This window comes from Urocitellus parryii, chromosome 8, assembly GCF_045843805.1.
Source record: "Urocitellus parryii isolate mUroPar1 chromosome 8, mUroPar1.hap1, whole genome shotgun sequence".
In the NCBI taxonomy this organism is placed as follows: domain Eukaryota; kingdom Metazoa; phylum Chordata; class Mammalia; order Rodentia; family Sciuridae; genus Urocitellus; species Urocitellus parryii.
In genome coordinates this window covers 15,184,642-15,201,840 of record NC_135538.1, presented here as the reverse complement: position 1 = coordinate 15,201,840, position 17,199 = coordinate 15,184,642, and the positions used below count along the sequence as shown (strand labels likewise).

At 43.0% G+C, this 17,199-nt stretch overlaps 1 protein-coding gene across 2 annotated transcripts in view; it reads left to right on the top strand.

Annotated features, from left to right (window-relative positions):
* The window catches only part of Mthfd1l (methylenetetrahydrofolate dehydrogenase (NADP+ dependent) 1 like), a 188,460-nt gene that overhangs the window by 47,008 nt on the left and 124,253 nt on the right, over positions 1-17,199 (top strand). For both annotated transcript variants that reach the window (XM_026399935.2, XM_026399934.2), the window contains exons 12-17: positions 2,400-2,536; positions 4,193-4,239; positions 8,685-8,792; positions 9,678-9,752; positions 10,987-11,089; positions 16,067-16,143. In XM_026399935.2, the coding sequence (XP_026255720.1) occupies positions 2,400-2,536; positions 4,193-4,239; positions 8,685-8,792; positions 9,678-9,752; positions 10,987-11,089; positions 16,067-16,143 (547 nt within the window). The remainder of the gene's footprint in view (positions 1-2,399; positions 2,537-4,192; positions 4,240-8,684; positions 8,793-9,677; positions 9,753-10,986; positions 11,090-16,066; positions 16,144-17,199) is intronic.

The window sequence follows — 17,199 nt, the reverse complement described above, 5'->3', positions numbered from 1 at the left end:
CCTAATCATAAGCCATCTGAGAAGTCGCAGACAAGTCCTATAAGAAATGCTTTGTTGTGGACATAGGTCGGGAGCCCACCAGCATGCCTGGAGAGGTTGAGGAAGTTCATCAACAAAAATCACACTTCCATCTCCATAAACAACGCTTTCACTGAAACAGAAAAAGACATGAGACAGTTTTTGTGTTTGTTCTTTTCAAAGTCAACTTGACAATTTGGAATCCGAGCTAAGGATACTGTGGGGAAAAAAGTAAACCAAATTTTGATATCGCATGCCGGCATGAGGCGAAATAAATTTTTTATTGTAGCTCTCCTTTTATTGCTCCCAATAAATACTTCCTCCTCTCTGATTTTCCTGAATTGTATTCGTTGGCAAAAAGCTGAGCGGTCCTGTGTTTCTAATTAAGACTTGGATGGCTGGCTGAAGTTCCCAGGAGGTCATCGCTGGGCGTGGCCGCTCTTGGCCTGCTCTGCAGCTCTGTGAGCCTGTCCTGGGGAAAGAAAATGTAATCACTCATGGGACACTGCTCAAGTCAATCGCTTTTTTCTTTGCAAACAATAAATGCTCAGTAGGTCTTGAAACTGCCCTACAGAAGGTACTACATCTTCTTTACAAGCTTTCCTAAGATTTTGATGTCTCTGGGCGTCTGCTCTTATTATTATGAGTGTTGGATCTCAAAGAGTAGAAAGTTGACTCCATGGATAAGCACCTTTGTGTAACTTTGAGTCTCCTTGTTGGCCCCCGCTCCAAAATGTGCTCGTTAGACACAGGCAGAGGTAACGGGGATGCCACTTTGATGTGACTTGGGAGTTGAAGGTTATTTCACCGTGTCTTCTTCTTGCTGGCTCACCACCAACCCCTCTTGTAGTGGTCACTCTGTCATGGAGTCCACTGGCTCTCCTCTGTCCTCACTTGATTTCAAACCTCAGTGGCCTGTGACTCCCTCTGTCTTAAATGTACTCTTCTTTGGCCTTCCTATGGGGGGGGGTTCTTCTTTCATCTTACTCCTCCTTGATTTCCTTTGGTCTCTCAGATGTACTTGTCCATACCCTTCTCTTTGTCTGCTCCTTCTCCCTGACTGACTGTGCTCATTCCTTGCCTTAATCTGCTAGTTAATCTGCAAGCTGTAGTGACCACAGCAGAACACTTACTATTCCATCAGTAGAAATCACCTGGGAAGTCAGACAGCTGGTCTGTAGGGTGTGACCAGCTCTACTGCTTTCTAGTCAGGGGATCGTGGGCAAGTTATTCAAACCCTCTGTACCTGTTTTCTCATCTGTCAAATGGGATACAAATAAGACCATAGAAACAAAGTTCTCTGCTTATTAACCACCCCTACCCCACTCAGTTTTATCTGGATAATATTTATCAGGTCTCCACCAAGATGTCACTTCCTACAGGAAGCCTGCCCTGGTGTTCCCAATCGAGTTAGATCCTCCTTCCACGTGCACACTTAACATAGTCTGTTTGACCTATTCCCCATCTTAGTGTTTATCACGTGTATTGTAGTCACTGAGTTATCCATGCCGAGAAGGAATCTGACTTGTCCATCACTGATCATGTTGTAGGGGTGGTCTGAGATAGCTGGGGACCACGGTGGATCAAAGGCATGACTTCCTCTTTGTGGCCACTTCACCAAATTTTGTAGGCCAGAAAACAGTCATCAGATCTGTTGTAGTTTAATATCCTACACATCCCGACTCATACCATCTAATGCACAAATGGTGCATTTGGTGGTAATAAGATGCTAAGGAATAGCTTTATGGGTTGTCTTTGGGAATGTAATTGGTTCGCTTCCTATCATCTAATACTGTGATGTTGTTATAAACATGTGAACATTTGTCTTTTTTGGGTGTTATCAGTAATAAACTCCTGGGGGGGGGGATTCCTGCTTTCTATGGGAGGGGCTTTGGACTTACTCTTTTCCAATACTGAAAGAGCTATTGTATGGAAAGGGATTAGGCTTAGTTGTGAGTCTCCAAGAGATAGGAAGCAACAGAAATGCTGGTGTCCCTCCATGAGAACAAAGAACTTCCTCACTCTAAGGAGTTAGAGAGATAACTTTGCCCTTTTTGGTTTCTAGTTCTCTTCCCTGTTCTCTCTTTAAAAAAAAAAAAAATACTTTTATTAGTTATTGATAGACCTTTATTTATTTATTTGCTTACATGTGGTGCTGTGAATCGAACCCAGTGCCTCACACATGCTAGGCAGGCACTGTACCACTGAGCCCCAGCCCCAGCCCCTCTACATGTCTCTCTTGATCTTACCTTCAGCCTGGCCTGAGTGCTGAGGGTAGACCACCGTGATCCAAGCAACGGCATTACTGAGTGGAGTTGGGAGAGGTTAGCTCTGCATGGTTTGTCTTGGAAAAATGACTCAGTTCACTCTCCCCCCACCAGGATCACGCCCACCCCTCTTGGAGAAGGGAAGAGCACAGTCACCATCGGGCTGGTGCAGGCGCTGACCGCCCACCTGCACGTCAACTCCTTTGCCTGTCTGAGGCAGCCTTCCCAAGGGCCGACTTTTGGAGTGAAAGGTACTTTATTTCACAACTTGTATATTTGTCAGAGCAAAATTGTGTGTAAGGGGGCTTTTTAAAAAGAAGATCATACACAGGGGGTAAAACTTTTCAGAAGAATTGGTCCATCTTGTGCCTACGTATGCCCTCTGCACACTGAGTATGTAGCAGTTACCCCAGGTTGGTCCTCCCGGCACGCAGAAATGCCTAGGGAGTGCATGGGGCAGGGTCTTCAGTGCAGCCCATGGGAGACCCGCTCCCCTCGGCCCACTGGGCAGTCCTCCCCATTCTGTCTCGACTGGGCCTTGTCTGCCAAAACCTTTGAAAATCTGCTGGTCCTGGGGGCATTTTATCATCCCAGCCCTGTGAAGATCCTTCTCTCTAAACCCTGAGAGGCCCCTTCAGTTGGCCCCCAAGACTCAGCTTGTGGGAGCTGTCGTGTGGGGCCCGAGGAGCTCTGGAGACGAACTGGCTGTGCACAGAGTCATGATGAAATTCCTCTCTGGCTCTGGCAGGGCTCGTGTCTGGCACATTCCCACTCATTACTCTTTCTTCATTGATGGATCGTGAAGTCACTCCTGACTTCATTTTACAATAGCACTTATTGCCATTACTGTGTGTTCCTGGCAGTTCGTGGTTTTTAACTGTATTATATTTATATTACTTTTGTAAACATTAATAACTCCTAACTCATCAAGAGCTGATAACTCATAGAGGGTCATCCATTATGTAGTGGAACAAACATTAGGCTTGGAGCGAGAGGGCCAAGGTTTGGATCACAGCTGTGTCTCTCACCGTTGTGTGACCTATCGCCAGTGAAGACCTCTCTGAGCTGCATCTGTCAGAGTTTAAAAGGTCGACGGTGCCCAGCTCATCAGGTGGTTGTGAAGCTCAAATGAGGTAGCCTAAAAAGAATGGGGTAAATTGTAAAATGTTATGCAAGTGGGTGAGATGCTTTTTTTTTTTTTTTTTAACATACAGCTTTAATGCCTAAAGGATAAACAACAGGACAGACCTTTCCTAGGATTATCTAAAATGATCTGGCTGAAGGTTTATGATCTGTAGATCATTTACAGGTGGCTTTTTAAGCGAAAATTTTTACTACTTCAGCATAAGTATGATTTAGATAAAGTACAGCCTTGATATCCAATAATAAATTAATAAAATCATGTTATATCCTGAAGTATGCTTTTTGTTGGTTGTTATTTTGGTACTAGGGATTCAACCCAGTAGTAGTTGCTCTACTACTAAGCTATACCCAGACCTTTTTTTATTTTTTGAGACAGGATCTTCCTAAATTGCTCAGATTAGCCTCAAGCTTGTAATCTTCCTGCCTCAGCCTCCTAAATTGCTGGGATTATGGGCCTGCACCCATAATCCTAGCTCTGAAATGTTTTTACAGTGCTGACATTTGATTGATATATATATATATAGCAAATGTGTGTGTGTGTGTGTATCTTTATTATTTTACCTTTGTTTTTAAACAAAGAAATGGAAGTCTTCGATTGCACAGTTGGACACCCATGCAAACTTTGTTTTACTCCTGTTCTGCTTGCACAGAGCAGGTCATGGTTTCACCTTGGCATACCTATTTGGTTGGGAGCTGTGCCTGGGGCTCTGTCGGGGCTGTGCAGATGCACTTGATGACTCACTAAATGCCACCTTGTTGTTTAGGAGGAGCTGCAGGTGGCGGATACGCACAGGTCATCCCCATGGAGGAGGTAAGGCCTTGAGGTGTGCCATGGGTCCCTGTTTCCTTCCTGACATCTCAGTGTCTGTTTCATCAAGCGGCCCACCGTCCTTCATCCATGATCTAAAGCCTGAAAGACGCTGTAAACCCAGAGCATTCGCATAGCTCCTGTGGTGGCAGAACCTCCCATTGACTGTTGGGAGCCACGTGTGGGTTTTGTGTATGCCACCTGGTGTGAATATTCATGTTTTGCTGATTATTCACGCATATTCCTATTCTGAAGGGTGCTGGTCTACTGCCTGGTTGGGGTATTTTATAAATAAGTTTTACATGCATCATACTACCTTTCTAGATTGCAAAAGATTCTAAGTCCCAATACCTGTGTAGACTTGAATGTTCTTAAGAATGTTGACCTGTCCTTCCATTGGTCATTGCTATACCACCAAAGTCAGGAGGACTTGGATGCTCACTTCTGTCCATTAAGACTCCAAAATAAAATGTTTGCAGAGGAGAACAAGGAAAAAAAAAAAAGCCAGTGGTATCAGTTCTGATTTTCCTGAGAACCTTTTCTTCATCCCATGTAGCCTCCTTTGTGCCCTGGACCTAACCAGGGCTCATCTCAGCACCTCTGCTGTCTGCATCAGCCTCACAGTTCACTCCTTCATTCTCTCCCTGAACCCTGGTCTGAGCAGGTCACTGTCTTGCCCATCTCTCCTGCTCAACGTGAAGGCTCAGTAGCCTGCTAGTTCTGCTTCACCATCTGCTGGCCGTCCCCCACCATCCCCATTTCAGTCTCCTCACAGACTCCCATCCTGTTTTCTCTTCTTGTTACCTTGCAGGTAGAAGTGAGGCCCTAACCCAGGACTTCATGAATGCTCAAACATGCTCTACCACTGAGCTGCACCCTCAGTCCCCTGTTTTATCTTGATTCCAAGACTTTTCCCGTGCCTGGAACATTCTTCTCTTCCTTTTCCACCCTTATTACCCATCTCGGGTTCTGTTCTTGAATTTCTGCTCCACCCCACAAATTCCCCTGTGTTTTCAGACATCAGTTTGGTTCTCTTCTGTGAGTTGGAGGCCTGTCTTGAGGTGCCAGGTCCCAGCAGTTAGTATAGTGCCCAGAAAATAATGGGTGCTCATTAGAAAGTTTTTTTTGTTTTGTTTTGTTTTTTTTTTTTTTACTTTGTTGAAGGAGTAGGAGAAGTATTTACCCATAGAGGCCTGAGTGTCTGGGAGGAAACTTTGGAAAAACCCTCAAGAATAAGGGGTGGGAGTGAGAAAGAGGAGTCCAAGGCATTGCTGAGAAAACAGCCCAAGCCTCACATCGGAACGGGAGTGAGCACTATTGACAAAGCCAGGAGGATCGATCCAGAGCCAGGAGGCTAGGCTGGGAATGGAGTCTAGGGAACATAGAACTCAGGATTTCGCCAGCAAACAGGGAAGGGAGGTGGTGTCCCACTGTTTTAAGCCATTCACTACGTGGCTTGGAGCACACAGTCAGGCAGCTGGTCCCTGAGAGCAGAACACCCTCGTGTCTTCTCCATCCCTGTATCTGCAGCTCTGAGCACAGCGCCTGACGCTTACCACTTGTTAATACTAGACACCTGCACTCACAGAACACACTGGAAGAAATGTCACAAATAGTCAAATGGGGGAGATGTTAGAATAAATTCCAGATGGGCCTAGAAAATGGAAGTGAAAATAGGAAGACTGAAAGGGTGCAAAGGGGAAGCCTGGTCAAGAGTGAGGAAAGACGTTCCAGGCAGTGGGAACTCTGGTGGGAAAGTCCTGAGACAGGAGCGGGGTTGGCCTGTTCGGAGAACAGGAGGACACCAGTGTGGCTGCAGCCCCCAGGGCAGGGTGGGTGAGGGAGATGGGACCCAAGAGTGGACAGGTGCCAGCCCTTTCAGTTCTTAGCCAAGAGCCTGGGTTTTATTTAAGTGTCATGGTCGGCCTCTTTGAAGGGATCTTCCCTGAATCACAACAGGAGGCAGATTAGGCTTTCCAAAACTCACTCTGGCCTCTGTGCAAAGAGTCGACAGATGAAGCCCAGTATGGATACTATGGGGGCAGCCCAGGGGGAAGATGGTGGCTGCTGGGCCCAGGACAGTGGCCACGAGGGTAGAAAAAGGATGGTGATTTAAGCTCTGTTCGCTGATGTTTGTAGGACGTCTGCATATGCCTGAAATCCCAGCAACTTGGGAGGCTAAGGCAGAAGACGTTGGGATGAGTCGAGGGGAGAATCAAAGGGTAATGTCCGGGGTGTTGCGTTGAGCAAATCAATGGAATCTTTTGTTGAAATGGAGAATTGGGGAACTGAGTTGGCAGTGTCTGTGATGAAGGAGAGCCATCCAGAGGGAAGAGTCCTCGGGGGTCCTTTGAGACACCCGAGAGGATATCAAGTAGACAGCTGGAAGCAAAACTTAAACCCCAGTTGTAGAATGGCCAAAGGGTTCAAGAAAAATGTCAGAAGATAAATAGTAACTAACCAAGGGTGTTCCATCTCCACTAATAACCAAAAACATCTGCCTTAAAACCACTATCAGTTACTGCTTCACTTCTCAAGTTGACAGAGCAGAATTTTTCAAAGTAGCATTCATACCAAATTTTGGCAGAGATAGATTGAAGTACACTCTCCATCGCTTCTGGGAAGTGTATATTAATAAAACTTCTGCAAAAAGAGTTAGAAAAATGTATCAAGTACCTTAAAAACATTCATGTCCTTTGCCCAAATAAGTTCATTTTTAGTTTATCCTGAGGAAGAATTGGATGTGCGTATAAAGATTTAATTTTAAAACTCTATCTTTAGCTGTGGGCTGGGAGCTGTGTGCCTGGGGCTCTGTGTATGCCTGTAATCCCAGCAACCTGGGAGGCTAAGGCAGGAGGATGGCAAGTTTGAGACCAGCTTCAGCCACTTAGTGAGGCCCTAAATGGCTTAGCAAGACCATGTCTCAAAATTAAATATAAAAAAGTGCTGGGTATGTAGCTCAGTGGTAAAGCACCCCTGGCTTCTATTCCCAGTACCAAAAACAAACAAAAAACTCCGTCTAGTTCATAACATTAAAAAATTGTGAAAAACTTAAATGTTTAAAGATAGAATATCAAATTAACAACATGTTTTGAAAACTATGATATAAAAATTCTAGTAACATTAACATTAAATGTAAAAGCTAAGGCATAAGCTATTATGGAACTAGGATCCCAACATTGGAAATTATAAATATATTTTATGAAATATACATATATATGTAATTTTCACATTTTCTCTAGTGAATACAAAATTTAACAAGAAATATGAATTTTTAACCTTCCAAGAGGTTAAAGAAATGCATCTTAAAACAGAATACCATCTTTTTTCCATTGTTATTTTTTTTTAGTCTGAAGGTGTAACTTTTTTCCTAAAGTAACTCATCTACTGGGTTTTGCAGCTAAAACTTTGAAAAAGAACTTTTCTTATATTAATCAGAATCCTTTAACTCCCAGAAATATATTACTTATTAATAATTACTATTTGCATTTATCGTTTAGAGTTATAGCACTTTTTTGGCAAAAGTGAAAATTTGAAAGCAATTTACATATCCAGACATTGGAGGGTAAAATTTTTGATGCATCTCCATGATTCCACAGCCTTAATAAATGACACCAACAAGATTATTATAGACTGCAGGAAGATTTCTTATCCAAAATGCCTGGGGCCAGAAGAATTTCAGGTTTATTTAAATTTAAAAATTTTTAAATATACATAATGAGATATCTTGGGAATGGAACCCAAATATGAACATGAAATTTATTTATGTTTTATATGTACCTTCTACATAAACCTAGACATAATTTGATGTGATATTTTCAATAATTTTGCATATGAAACAAAATTTCATGCATATTTTTCAGTCGGCAATGTGATAGTGTACTCAAAAAGTTCTGCATTTTGAAGCACTCCTGAATTTCAGATATTTGGATTAGGAAATGCTCACTCTCTAATAACTTTTTTTTAAACAAATTTCCAAATATAAGTTTGCCAGTTATACAAATAATGATCATGTGTGCATTGGGACTAGAAGGAAAATAGCAAAATTAATAGAGCTGTGGGAATGACATACCTTCTTTCTTAAACTTTCTGTAATGTTTTATATTCTGTTGTTACTCTTTATTTTATACCTTGTCATTCCAATGAATAGTTGATGTAGTGCAGGTTTTTTTTAAAAGAATAAAGCAATACATAAAGAGAAAGAAACCAAAATAAGGAAAGCTATCAATAAGTCCATCAGAATGTTTCTCCTCTAACCCGAGGATAGAAGAATTTGTGATGAAAGAGGCTGTTCAAGTACTCTTTGTCCAGTGGAAGGCCTTGACCTGGACTTCCTGATTCAGGTCATCATGGATTCAGCTTGTTATAAAGATACATAGTTAGTGTATCGTTTTTTCTATTCGGGTGATGTTTGTTTGAAACAGATAGATGTTCCATTTCATTTATAGTTCAACCTGCACTTAACTGGGGACATCCACGCCATTACTGCTGCCAATAACTTGCTGGCCGCTGCCATCGACACAAGGATTTTGCATGAAAACACTCAGACCGATAAGGTGGGAAGGATTCCTTATTATCTAATTTGGGAACTTGATCCTTAGGATTCCTGGTTTCTTAAGGAATCATGGAAAGATTTCTAGTCTGTAAACTCTCTCTAAAAAATTTTTCAGTGTTCTGTGAATTTTATATGTGTTCTCAATTCCAAGAGAGCAGCCGTACTTTGGTCAGATTCTCAGATGGGTTTATGACCATTGCCAAGCTGTTGGGTGAATTATATTATGTTGTACTTTTTAAGCCAAATATCACTAGAGATGAGTTTTTAGTTCTAAAGTGACCATTGGGCCAATTCTCTTCATTCTAGCCAGGTCCAGTCTCTGATCTATGTACTAACGGGGAGATTGGACTTGCACCTTTCTTAAGACTAATGCTACGTGCAGTTAATTCAGCTGTGCTATGAGAGTCAGAGACCCATCCTGGGCTTCACTTACGTGCAGTCCAAGAGCTGAATACACACCTGAAAGAGCCCAGGTACCAGGTCCTAAATCCTCAGGGACATAGGGCAAGGATTAGTGGGGTGCTTTTTGGCTTGTTTTACAAGAAAGTTCCTGACTTTCTTCAAGTAAAGTGATTCCCCGGTGTATCCTTGGAACACCATCCAGATAAATATTAATTTGATAGTCGTAGGCTATAGATCAAGAGCTATTTGCTATGTTTATACAAGCTATTTGCAATGTGTATTATTTCAAATTTAGTCAATTTTTATTAAAATAACAGAATTTTCTAAGTCTTTATGGTTTACCTTAGTCCCCAAATTTTAATGGGACCTTTAATCTAAATAGTTTGTTATAACTGTCATGAACTTTGTCATAGCCTATGAAATGCCCAAGTGCATGGTCCACCTTTAAACTTTGTGGAGTTGTGTTTGTTGGTTTATTTTTTAGGCTCTTTATAACCGTCTGGTCCCTTCAGTGAATGGTGTCAGAGAATTTTCAGAAATTCAACTTGCTCGGCTGAAGGTAGGTTTCCAGTTAGCGGTTGTTTAAAAAGAAAATATCCTAGAAACACATCAGAAGGATTGCCAAAGCCAGAAATGTTGAACTTGACTCAATTTTGGTTTCCAGATACTCTTTTGGGTATTACACTCTAAAGAGACTGAACAATTTAGCAGACAGAGTGCAGAATTAGAAGCCTGAAACCTGGATCCTGCACCACAAACCAGGTGAATGAGTGTATTTTTAGGACTCAGTTTTTTCACATGTGAAGTGAGATGACCGCTTCACCCATCTACAAGGACCCTACGAGTCACACTAACAAACTGCATTTTGATGCATTCTTCTCTTTTGAAAGAGAAGTATTTTTGTAAAATGCGTCAATGTCTATGAAATGACGAGATAGCTTTGAAAATTCATCTCTCTCAGGTTTTGTTGCAGCAAAACATTCCACTTGCACTTGAGAAAGCCGTCTTAATTCTCCTCCATGGTATTTTCTTCCTAATGCTGTTAGCTGCCTCTCTGCTGCTCCTCACATGGCTTCCCCTCATTCTCCATGAAAACTAAAAAATAACCCTTCATGGTATGATCCATAGCACTGGTTGGTATTAAATGGTTTTTAAAATTCTCTGCCTTGCTTGTTACTCAGCCAAGTTCACTCTGTTGAGAGTTGCAAGCAATTCCATCTTCAGCAGCTGTAACATGTACACTATCTGTTTCCGGGATTCTTTTTCTTTTTTTAATAAAGAAGTATATGTGTATATATACTTCTTTATTAAAAGCCACTTTCTTAGGTTAATTTCTTTGCAGAAAATAGATGCATTAAAATCTTAATTTTTTTTCTTAGTGAATTAGAAATAACTTGTTTTGAATCTTCAACATAAACGTTAGCTTTTTGTTATATGCATTTGGAAAGAACAATTAACGAACTAAAGCATCTGTTATGGGGACAGCAGTCTATGTCCCTTCAGAGCTTGGTAGGTGGTGGCGTCATAAAGCAGCCCAAGAGTTCACGGTGAATGGCCCACTTTGCTCTGTTTTCAGATCTGTCTTTGAAAAATGCAATACAGATTTTCAGTGCCTTGTAGCTGGAAAAGATATTTGACCTCAGGCATTTATTTGTATGATTTGGCCTAACCTACAATTTACTCAAAGTTTAGTTTTTTAAAAGGCTTAGCATGGAGAGAATAAAGCAAGAGTCATGGCCTTACGCTTTCTATTCCTTCTTGAACTTATCATGTCTTTTCCTCTTAATCATTAGAAACTGGGGATAAATAAGACTGACCCAGGCACACTGACGGAAGAGGAAGTGAGTAAATTCGCCCGTCTCAACATCGACCCCAGTACCATCACGTGGCAGAGAGGTAGGAGCTGGGGACACAGCAGAGTTTTGAAGGCAGGTGGGGAGAATATGCTTCAGCGGAAACTCTTTGATTAAGATCATTAATGCACATTTTTATTTCTTCCCATCGTCTTCCTGCCTGGGCTTCCTAATTCCACCGTTTATTTCCCTCCTCTTCCTCCCACTTAATCTACCTGCTGTTTGGACTTAGTCCCATCCACTCCCACCCATTCAAAATTTACAGAGGGAATTAATTTTCTCTTCTGTCTCTCTCCTCCTTGGCCTCTGTCTCTGATTTAAAAAAAAAAAAAAATTAAAGCCACGTCTCTCCTTACGTGTCCCCTCACTTCTTTGTCACCCTCTCTAAGCAACACTAATTTGTATTTTCATCTGCTAGATGCTTCCCGCCATTTGCCAGGTCTCCCTCTGATGCTTCGAACACAGGACAGGTGGACTTCAGGGGCTGCCTCCTGGCCTCCCTGCCTCCCTCTCCATTTCAGCTGTGATGTCCTCCTTGCTCCCACTCTGCCCCTGTATCTGGATGGTCACTGTGGGGTAGGCTAGTGGGGAAAAGCACTAAACACCGAGTCAGGGTCTCGGATATGTTTCTCCACCCTCTCACTCTCCCTTTCCCCCCATCCCCACTGCATGACCTTGAGTTGAACAAGTGACATGTGTGACCTGGGCCCCAGGTTCTTGGAGATGGAAATGAAGATGATCGGCTGTATATATTCCCAGGAAGGTGACAGTCATACCTGTTGGTCCCTTGGGCCTGCAGACACATTGGCAGGCATGCATTTCTGATCCTTCCTGGATTGTCCTCCTCAGACCCATCCTCCATTTTTACTGTTTCTATCCACTTTCACAACATATTTATCAAATGCCCAATTTCCGACAGTTACCTGCTGATACATCATCTTACTCCAGTTCCATCCCCTAGTTCCATAGGTTCACATTGACAGAGACACTAACCTCTCACTTCCCTGAGCAGAAGCCTCCAGTGGCTCCTACCACCCCGGGTTATAAAGTCCCTGGTGCACAGTTGGGCCTTCAGGACAGGACTGCCACAGAATGGCTCCATGCCCTTTGTTCCTTTCTGCTCTACAGTGAGGAGGGTCTGCCCTTGTCCTTTTGCCAACCCTTGCTCAGGCATCCCCACCCCATCTCCCTGGCCTTCCAAATCCAGCCCAGGTCTCACACCATCATGAAGCTGTGTTCCAGGGGGTCCACGAGCCAGGCCCAGTAAGAACTGAGTGTTTTCCCATAGACCACGAGGTGCAAGATACCAGAGACCCAGCCTTGGCTCTGCCCAGTGTGAACTGCCTATCTTCAAGCATAGGACCCACTCACTCAGTTTTCTCATCTTTGAAATAGAATGCAACTTGAGTACCTCTTATCTGCAGTACCTGAAGCAGAGGGTTTTAGGTTTCAGAGTATTTAAATAATATTTGCATAAATATAATGAAGTATATTGGAGATGGGACCCGTGTCTAAAGAAGACATTCATTTGTGTTCCGTAGACACCACATACACATAGCCTGAAGGTCATCCTATACAATATTTTAAATAATCTAGCACATGAAACACACGTCATGGTGAGGGACTTTCCACCCGTGGTTTCATGTTGACACTCAAACACTTGCAGATTTTGGAGCATCGTGCGTGGGTTTTGGGATTAGAGGTGCTCCACCTGTGGTGACACCAGCCGCCACATGGAGAGGCAGCATGGAAATGTGCGTGTGCTCTGCAAACTGGAAAGCGCCATTCAAATGGGCATCGGAAAACACTGTGGTTGTATGAGGCAGCTTTTCTGGGGTCTTTGTCTCCCAAACTAACTTAAAATATCCTTGGAAACTATTAATGATCTATTTTCCATTTTAAAAGAATAACATTACAGAGATTTTGAAAATTGCCAAATGAATAAGAAACATCCCTTCACTAGGATGATTAGCACTGTTACTTGTAATTTTTGGTGCTTTTTTTTTTTTTTTTTTTTTTTTTGGTTTTGATTTTGTTTTGTTGTTTTGGTATCAAGGATTGAACCCAGGAGTGCTCTGTCACTGAGCCACATCCGCAGCATAACCACTCCCCCCCCCCTTTTTTTTTTTTTTTTGATTTGAGACAGCATCTCCTAAGTTGCTTAGGACCTTGCTAATTTGCTGAGGCTGGCTTTGAACTTGCAATCCTCCTGCCTCAGCCTCCCGAGCTGGGATTACAGGCCTGCACCACCATGCCCAGAGGTACATCTGTTTTTTTGTGTATATACTTCTGTTATAATCTAGGTAAATAGATTTCATATTCAACTAATTTCATTCACAGCATAAACATTTTCTATTTTTTTAGCCCTTGGTTTCATGGTCACTTTAGTTTATTTCTTATTTTTTATTTTTCACAGTATTGGGCATCAAACCCAGGGCCTTTCAAAGAGATCAACAGCATTTTTAACAAGCAATGTGAATATTTACCAGCATTTTATTGAGCAGCCTTCTTGTTTGGAAAAAAAATTTTATAACTAGGAAGATTAATTGTTAAAATGCCATTATATTTAAATGTGTAAAAAACTTTGGGGGGAAGTTCACTGGTGAGAGAAAAATCATACGGATGGAAATTAGTATATTTTGAACCAGGAGTGTGGATATGCCAAGAGAAATTTCTCTACCCAGCTGCTTTGGGGCTCCAGCCAAGGCAGACATCAGAAATAGTGGCTCAGCTACGGTGTTGAAGAGAGAAGCCACATCACCCAGGCCAGGACGTGATTGGATTCTCTCTGAGAAGGAAGACGGGGCTGAAGTGTTCTGTGGTTACAAATTGATTTTCACGGAAGTGACAACTTTAAAAAATTATTCCAAAAAAAAAAAAAAACACTAAAATTATTTTCCTGTTCAAGGCACTAAATGAAGAAAACTGTATTGCAATGGACAAGCCATGTGAGTGAGAGCAATTTGAGATGACATTCGATAAGTAGTTTCGTTCTGGTCGTCATAAATTAAAATGAGAAATAGGACTCTCACATGTGAATTGAGGACATGACTAGTAGGGTTTTCTGGCTTCCATCTGCAACTAGGGTAATCCTTGTGATAGAGTAGCTACTTTGGATAACTGGAGGGGACGCTAGGTCCCTAGTAGAGATGGAGAAATGGATGTCAAACCAATTAGTGGTCACCCCTTCCTTTCAACCTGGCTACAAATGCTGATTGCTTCATCCTGTGCCTGGTACATTAAGGTCTCATGTGCCCGGGGACAGGTTGGAATCAGAAATCATAGACTTTTCCAGAAACACATAACATAGAAAAAAAAAATGTCGATACTGAGCCACTGTTGTTCCCAGAGGACCGAGAGCAGGACTTGGCACAGTTGGGCAGGTCGGAGCCCCTGCGTCTTTGAGCACCCATGCGCCCCCCAGGGGAGTGTCACAGGCTTATGTCCTCCCCTGTGTCCCTCACGTGCCCATCTCCCAATCATGGCTGAAGCCCACCAGCCTCCATCCTCTGTGAGCCCACCTCAATTTCTGGTCCCCAACACTGCCCCAGTGCCATGGTAGGGAGTTGATGCTCTACTTTCCCAAGAAGTCAAAACAGTGGACCTATCCCAGGTGGAGAGGAGAGCACAGGACAAATCAGGGTTAGCCACTGAAGGGCTCAAGGACTGTCAGAGCAAAGAATGAAATGACAAAGCCATCCCGGGGTCCCACCCCCGTCCTTCCACACTCTCCTGGTGCTGTCCATATCTCCCCTGTAGGAAGCTCCGTCCATCAGGATGACATCTTCTGCACCTTTGGGTCCCTGGACTGCCAGCACAGGACTGGGCACAGAATAGGCCCTCACTGCCTGCTCCAGGGAGGAATGAATATGTTCCTCATTCCACCTGCACCTCTCTCATTTAGAGGCCAGGAATCATGTATTGTCAACTTAGGGCTGCTGTCAGCTCTCTGTCTTCCCTGTGGGCTGAACCTTCATGTTTCTTTCAGGTATCAATGATGCTTTCACACCTTTCCCTGTTTATCAGAGTCCTGGTGGATTGTGACAGGCCCTCGTCTACCTGCACCATGTAAAAAGCACAGGCAGACTTTGGATGCCACCAATCATAGTTGGTCCTAATAACCTTTTGCTTGTTTTCTCTTTACTAAACAAAGAACAGCTGAATTTCCGTGTTGACTTTTAATAAATTCGGTAAGGAGATCGCTTCAGTCTGGCGCCAACGTTGCATAGCTGCACATCGGGAAAGATGTTTTTACTTTAGACAACTGTGCTGTGCATCTTGGGAATAAAAGTATGAGCTAGTGATAATACTGAGAAGTAGTCCTTTCATTTTTAGATGCTCTGCTTATGTCTTTGAAAATCACAAAGGAGGTTAGTATGTGCTGTAGTGTGAGTTATAGTGTGTGACAGACAGACAGAACAGTGGCAGCCGGCTCGGGGAACATCAAAGGCAGGCCGGGCAGGAGCCTCCCTGGTGCTTTATGTGTCAAAGAAAGATCAACATTCTTCATCCTGCAGATGCTTGAAGTTCCAAGTACACCTACGTAATTTCTGTCACCATTTTTTTCTGTGCATGTTATACATTTAGTAAATTGTGTTACCGTCTTCGCTATGCACATCGTGGCATCAAATAAATCCCCAGTGATGACACCATCTGCATTCTGAACGTCATCCTTCATGGAAACTCTGTACCCATTAAGTAACAACTCCACTCTGCCCTGGGAGCTGTTCTGTGCTGGGTCTCCATGAATCTCCCTCTCTGGCTGTCCCAGATCGGTGCAGTCATACCACATGCACCCTTCTGGGTCTAGCTTATGCCCTGCGCTTTGCCTTGCTATCTAATCAGAAAGGGAGTCCAAGCCCACCCCACCTCTTCCTCTCACCTCCTTTATCTTCTTCAGGCTATTACCACTCGCAGACATGTCTTGTTCATTTCATCTCCCTTCCTGCCACTTGCTTAGCATCACCCTAGGCGCGCAGTCCACACTTGTTGATAGAACAAGTAATCTGTTCTCTTTCAGTATTGGATACCAATGACCGATTTCTGCGAAAAATAACCATTGGGCAGGCCAGCACGGAGAAGGGATATTCCCGGCAGGTAGGTGGCGCTGTCTTCCCGGAAGTGGCCCTGTTTGGGTCACTGGATTGATTCCCTCCCTCTCTGCTTTTCTGCCTCTTCCATTCCCTTCTCGCCCACCTCCCTGTGGTGGCAGGGGCTCTCCTGCTTCTTCAGGATTCAGGACTGAGAGAGCCTGGGGGCAGGTGATGCATCTGCATCACCACAGAAGAATGAAAATCTCAAGACACTTGAATTTCATAAACCAAAGAACAAACACCTAGTCATTGAGCTTAACAGCACTGAGTTTTTCAAAGGAGAATGGCTTTCTTCCACAGGGGGTGTGGAGGAGAAATGATGAGGTCTGCCCTCCTTTTAATGGGTCTCTGAGTGGGTCAGCAGCACTTTGGGAATAGAAATTCATTTCATAATTTCTTGGCCAGGTGCAGCAGGTTCTGATTTTTTTTTATAATAAACCTCATATTTTTGGATAGTTTTAGGTTTATTATCGTTACACATTAAGTCTGTATTAGTGGGGAGGAGGGAAGTAATTTTTATTGTAATAACAAGTCCTTGTACCAAATAGACTTTGGGACCTTTTTAAATAATAGAAAAGTGAAAATGGGAATTGGATCAAGAAGACAAACTAAGCCCATGAATTTTCTTCCTCCTCCAAGTCCCAGAACTTGGACACAGACAGATTTCAAACAGTTAGACATCTTCAGTTCTGCAGATAAAAAGCCATTGCTGACATGGGATGCAGAAACGATAAGATATAATTTTGACATTATTAAAAATTAAAATGAAAATCTTCAACATAAAAAAGTGACACATATAAAAACATTAAATGATGATAATAAAGGTCTGGGAGGGGATCTTTACAACACACCTGGCAAAGATCCATGTGCCAAACTAAAAAAGCATCTGGTAGCAAAAGGCAAATTCTGCTCTTACAGTCAGGTCTTCCCTGGCCACCTATGCAAATCCCCAGGCCCCTGTCTCCTTCCCCTGCTGGACTTCCACCTTTACACACATCTGCTTATCATGTTTTTCTCAGCCTCTCCTACTCCAGTGGGAGTTTCATGAGGACAGGGACTT